Source organism: Verticillium alfalfae, genomic scaffold (genome assembly GCF_000150825.1).
Source record: "Verticillium alfalfae VaMs.102 supercont1.8 genomic scaffold, whole genome shotgun sequence".
Lineage (NCBI taxonomy): Eukaryota > Fungi > Ascomycota > Sordariomycetes > Glomerellales > Plectosphaerellaceae > Verticillium > Verticillium alfalfae.
In genome coordinates this window covers 1,495,767-1,501,385 of record NW_003315031.1, presented here as the reverse complement: position 1 = coordinate 1,501,385, position 5,619 = coordinate 1,495,767, and the positions used below count along the sequence as shown (strand labels likewise).

Here is a 5,619-nt window from a genome sequence, read left to right as displayed (position 1 = left end):
CCAACGGTCACGGAAACCAAGGCGGGCCGTTCCATGTCACACTCTCATGGCTACGGTGGTTCGCGCTCAACCCTCGCCAATGACGACAACCACAACAAGCAGGAGCAGCAGTTCTTCTCGCACGAAGGACACTTTCCTGGATCGAGCATGGCATTCTCGCAAGCCAGCAGCCTCTTTCAGAGCACACCCTACAACTGGGATCCTAAGTTCGGCCCCCTCACGGCCTTTGGCCGCGGCAGCCTCCAGGGCACGGATGATCCGACGCACTACAAAAACCTGATCAGGAGCAGCGCCAACGAGACAGACGCCTACGCTGGCACCTACGACCAGATGGTCCTTCAGGCTGCGCGGAAAGGCGGCGACGACGACGAAGGCCAACGTCGCGCTCGCTAGGTTGTCTCGCAGCTGGCCCTCTTAGTTGCTACATGCTTTTCGCCATTATGCTTCTGCCTGTTTCAGTTCAGTGCATTCTTCTGAAAGTGTTCAAGCGCACTTCTTCCATTGGGAAATCACTCGACCCCTGCCCTTAATGTGGCCCTAGCTTTTTTTTGTTCGCAGTGTTGTAGGGCGCCGCAGTGCGCAACGACACAGGCGAGAAAGAGTCGGGTCCAACTCACCGGTAGAAGGGAGTTTCTGCTATCAAACAACCTCCCCCCCCCCTTCGTCTCACTCACCAGGTATTATTTTTTTGCCAGTGGTCAGAAGTGGGGGCGGGGGGGGGGGGCACCGTAAGCTTGTGGGTGTTATTTGGAGCTGTAAGTGGCACACGCGTTCTGCATTGGTCATTGATGTCCTAACCCATAATCTCTAGGTTGAATCGGCGCAGCATCCAAAAGTGTCTGGAAAACTGTGGGGGCGAGTTGGAGCACCACTTGTACGGATCATTACGTTCACAATGCACGAGACGCGGGGGGGTTACGTTGATGAGAGGGGCTGAAGCTGTCTTGGGCTGCTCGCTCGCCTCTCTTTCTAGGAGAGACGAACGCAGCCTCTTAGTTAGATGCCTGTTCAACGAGTCTGCCCGTAGATGATGGGAAAAAATGAAAAACCGATAAGACAAACTGGTTGAAAACACTTTGGCCCCGCACTCCGTGACGTTTATCATCATTCAGATCTAGGGCGTGGGGGCCAAGGGATTTTTTTCTTGCTTGCAAGTTGATGCAAAAAATAAGAACGCTCGCCGTTCTCGCTAAATGGTGGGTGAACCAACCCTCTTCCATGGGGTGTTGCTAAAACGCCTGTTGTTGAAACCTGTTTTTTCCCTGTGAAACCTGCAACGCCTCGCCCTATCCCGGAACCTAGCCCTGCTCTGCTGCGAGCTGGGGAGGTTCAGAAGTCGCCATGCTCCCAATCGATTCTAGACAAATCTAAGAAGACTCGTAGGTCTGCTTGGGGAAGGGGTACCTAGTGGGATAGAAAATTAGCCCTGTCTGCAGAGGACGAGATGGACGGGACCAGAGGGTCGAAGTGGAACGTACGAGGGGCCGAGCTCCTGGATGGACAGCTTGGCGAGCCACTGGCCGCGGTCGACGCTCTCGGCGAGGGACTTCTTCTCGACGAGGCCGGCGAGGAAGCCGCCGGCAAAGGCGTCACCGGCGCGTTGGTGTCGTGAGATCTTCTCCTTCTCAATGGCCTTGACAGGTACTCCTTGACCTCGTCCTCGCCCTGGACGGCGACAAAGGTGGGCTCGGTGCCCTGGGTGAAGATGACGACGCGCTTGCGCTTGGTGTTCTCCTTGGGCAGGTTGGCGACCTCGCGGGCGAGGGCCTTGAGGTCGGCGGACTGGAGGCCGTGGGACTCGGCAAAGGCGGCGGCCTCGGTCTCGTTGCCGATGATGTAATCGCAGTAGGGGACGGTGGCGTCGAGGGGCTCCTTGAAGAACTGGCAGATGAAGGGGGCGGACAGGGAGAGGACAAAGGCCTTGTCGTTGGCGGCGGCCTCGCGGGCCAGCTTCATGATGGCGGGAGGGCAGACGGTGAAGTGGTAGCCACCGACGTAGAAGATGTCCGCGTTCTGGGCGAGCTGCCAGATCTCGGGGCGGTCAATGTGGTCCATGGCGTACGTGTTGGCGGCGCCGAGCTCGGTGCACATGGAGCGGTTGTGGCCGGTGATGACGACACCACAGCGGCCGGTGGGGGTCTTGGAGTCGACGCGGTACTCGACGCGGAGGCCGGCAGCCTTGACGGCGTCGTGGAGGATAGCGGCGTACTTGTCATCGCCGACACCGCCGAGGTAGACGACCGAGTTGGGGGGCAGGAGGTACTGGGCACCGCGAGCGGAGTTCTGGGCAGCGCCGCCGGCAATCAGCTTGGCGTCGTAGTTGGTAAGAAGGTCCTCGTAGATGCTGAGGTGCTCCTCAGACGCGAGGATAGCATCGTTGGCCTTGAGCTTGTACTTGTCAAGGAGCTCTTGGTTGCCAACGGCCTGGATATCTGACGGTGAGGGGTTAGCTCGTAGTTTTGTCAAGGATCTTCCGGCCATGGAAGTCGATCATACCGAGGAGAGGGTTCTCCAGGACGAGGAGGCTGTATTCCTTCGTGGCGGCCATGGCGATGACTGGTATGTGAATTTTGGGGGGTTGGAGGGGAGGGGAGAAATTTTGCTGATGTTGATGGTGATGGCGGGGTTGTCAGAGGGAAACTTGGAGGTGGGGTGTAGAATCCCTCAAACATCGAGGGGTCGCTGGTCCCTACGTGGGGCAGCTTTTCTTTGCCGGCCCACCCCTGACCATTCAACAACAGAGTGACTTTTTCAGGGGAGATTCCGGTCGTGGTAGCGAGTCGGTCCCCACCCGGTAATCGGCGTCTCCCATCTCGCTACTTTTTTAAGACTCCGCAGAAGTCACATCATTTTTCAGATTCAACAGCGTGAGACTGAGTGCCTGGGGTATCTCATGAAATCATATTTGATGTGTATTTTCTTTTGGCCGTGTCACGACAAGTGCTTCGATCGCTTGCTGCCCACTAGCATGCGCGTCATGGAAAGCGCATCGTCGTTGATAGCTTGGCTGGGAGCAACTTTTGCTATCCCAAGCTACCGACGATCTCAACTTTGCTCACGCTATGCTCGCAGTATTCAGGACGGTCGTGCAGTGAATTGTTTATCGACACTCGCATGTCAGGCATTCTTCGACAATTGCCCCCGGTACCACTCCAGACCAACCAGATCAGATCACAGGTCAGATTGCAGTAAGCTGACGGGCACAATGGACCTCACCTGCGTCGAGAAAGCAGCGCGACTGAGGATGTGTTACGCACCAGCCGGAAGTGTCTCTTGCGCGGCCTGCGTGGCTCGGTCAGGTTTTTGTTGCATTGCAAGAATATTGCAAAGACAACAGGTCCAGTGAAGAAAATACAATGACATGAGTCCTCAACAGCACACCTAAGTCGCATTACCTGATGTGCCTGTTTTATAGCCTCGTTGAGAGTGGGAGTCACTACTTACACGACGACAGGCCCACCCATGATGAATTGGGCAAGTTGAGGACAAATGAGTCCAGCACCTTGGAAGCCCATGCGCAAGATCTATCCATCTTCAGGTTGCCTGTGGACCACACATCAACAAAGGGCAAGGAATGATGCGTGTCAAGTGTAGGGCTGTGCGAATACCAGAACCAAATGGATGTCGAGTCTGGCTGGCTTGGGACATGTGTGACGTGACGCCCTCTATTTCGGTCTCTTGAATATCGCCCAAGTGTCTCTCGGAGCCTATATCTCCATAGTCAATCATCTGAAATAAGCGTCGCTTCCAACAAGCGACGCTGAACGCCGAAGGATCAACCCTTCCTTGTGAGACTCCAAACGTTCCCTCGTGGCAGATCCCGTAACTGGCCGTATCGTGAAATGGCCTGCATTGGGTAAATTCTACGACATTTTAGGGACTGGCGACCCACGCCGCCCAGGGAGGCGCGGATGTTGCTCATGGTGAATGTCCCGACCATCAAATCCGATGTGCGAGAGAAAAAAAAACAAAAAGTGTACCGAGCTGTTGAGCCCGGCCAGGACCTGGGTGGCGCCAAAGAACAGAAAGTGTGTCATTGGGAGAAGGTGGCCCTTCGTCGCATATTCCAGTCACACATATCAATGGCGTCCCCCCTTATGCATCACTTCCTTGGGTCGTGAACATTTGTATTCGCGGGGTATCCGACACACATCGCTGACATCCGGGGCATGGTTTCTTAATGCGTGAAATGTCATGGTACTTGCCACCAGAGCTACGAGTTTTTTTGCCCTCGCGAGTACCTCGAAAGATGCCAACCGCGTAACACCATCCCAATGGAACCATGGATACCATCCTAGCCAACTTTTTAATCCTTGACCTTCTGGGTACCACGGAGCAGACCCGTCCTCCTGGCGGCGATGAGACCAGCCTTCTGACCAGCAACAGCGTAACGAGAGATGGTGGAGGCCTTGCCGATATGTTGGTGGTTACCCTGTGTCTTGTGTCAGCGTCTTCTGTCCCGAGCGTAACGCGGTCGCTGCTACTTACACCACCGTGGGGATGGTCGACGGGGTTCATGGCAACACCACGAGTCTTGGGCCACGAGTTGCGCTTGACAGCGAACTTGTGCTTGGCACGCGAAGCCTCTGTAGATGGAATTAGCAATCTGCGCTTCTCGTGCAATAATGGCCCTCACAGCGCCAGGCAGAAAAAGAACATACTCAGGAGAGGCTTGTCAGTACGGCCACCACCGGCAACAATGCCGATCATGCCACGGGAGCGGCTGTGGACGACCTTCTTGGCACCAGAGGGAAGCTTGATGCGGGTCTTGCCCTCATCGGGGTTGTGGCCGATGATGGTGATGTAGTTGCCGGAGGTGCGGGCAAGGGTGCCACGGTCACCAATCTTCTCCTCAACGTTGGAGATGACGGTACCCTCGGGCATGGAGCTCAGGGGCAGGATGTTGCCGACGGTCAGGGCAGCGTTCTTGCCGGCGTAGACGAACTGGCCGGTGTACATGCCCTCGTTGGCGATGAAGGTCTCGGTGTGCTGCTTGAACTTGTAGGGGTCCTTGAAGGTGACCTTGGCGAGGGGAGCACCGCGACCGGGGTCGTGGATGATCTCCTTCACGATTCCGCGGAGGTAGCCATTGCGCTCGGCGTAGTCGAGAGTTCGGAACTTGGCCGGGGCCTGTGATGATGGAAGTTAGGAAATTTCGTCCTCGTTGGAGGGGGGGGGGAAGTTTTCGCCCCCGTCCCGTTTTCGCGGGGCAGGGGAAACCGGGTCGCTTCTCACCTTGTTGAGGCGGGTGTTGGCCGTGAAGATCGAGCCGCGGCCCTTTCTCTGGTTGCGGATCTGTGGAGGGTTGTGTCAGCGCCCATTATCCTCCTGTGTTGAAGTTGCAGCTTCATGGCCAGAAAATATTCGAGTCGAGGCGCCGTCGAGGTCTGGCGGTCGAAATTCGTCGTCGTCCCCCGAATACAATCCAGCGACTCGAATACCAATGGCCATGTTGTTGCGAATCGAGGCGGCACTTACGACGCGACCCATCTTGACTTCCTGTGCGGCGGAATGAGTTGGTGATGGACGGAGGTTAGGGTATTTCGGTCAAAGGTAGCGATTTTTCTCAGAGAGTTGTGGGCAACCAAACGGGCCAGTGCCGCCCACGTGACCTGGGCC

The 5,619-nt window shown here is 56.3% G+C and overlaps 3 protein-coding genes across 3 annotated transcripts in view; 1 reads left to right on the top strand and 2 right to left on the bottom strand.

The window, feature by feature from the left end:
* Nucleotides 1-393, top strand: part of VDBG_06882 (conserved hypothetical protein) — a gene marked incomplete at both ends in the record, with an annotated part of 3,284 nt that extends 2,891 nt beyond the window's left edge. The window contains one exon of the mRNA XM_003003274.1: nucleotides 103-393. Within this exon, the coding sequence (XP_003003320.1) occupies nucleotides 103-393 (291 nt within the window). The remainder of the gene's footprint in view (nucleotides 1-102) is intronic.
* A 1,011-nt stretch (nucleotides 394-1,404) lies between these two features.
* VDBG_06881 (adenosine kinase) lies at nucleotides 1,405-2,548 on the bottom strand (the record flags this gene model as incomplete). Its single annotated transcript, XM_003003273.1, has 2 exons — nucleotides 1,405-2,432; nucleotides 2,497-2,548. The coding sequence occupies 2 exons, from the start codon at nucleotides 2,546-2,548 to the stop codon at nucleotides 1,405-1,407; spliced, it is 1,080 nt and encodes a 359-aa protein (XP_003003319.1).
* A 1,564-nt stretch (nucleotides 2,549-4,112) lies between these two features.
* Nucleotides 4,113-5,521, bottom strand: VDBG_06880 (60S ribosomal protein L2; the record flags this gene model as incomplete). Its single annotated transcript, XM_003003272.1, has 5 exons — nucleotides 4,113-4,432; nucleotides 4,489-4,586; nucleotides 4,662-5,130; nucleotides 5,236-5,295; nucleotides 5,479-5,521. The coding sequence occupies 5 exons, from the start codon at nucleotides 5,488-5,490 to the stop codon at nucleotides 4,307-4,309; spliced, it is 765 nt and encodes a 254-aa protein (XP_003003318.1).
* Between the last annotated feature and the right edge of the window lie 98 nt (nucleotides 5,522-5,619).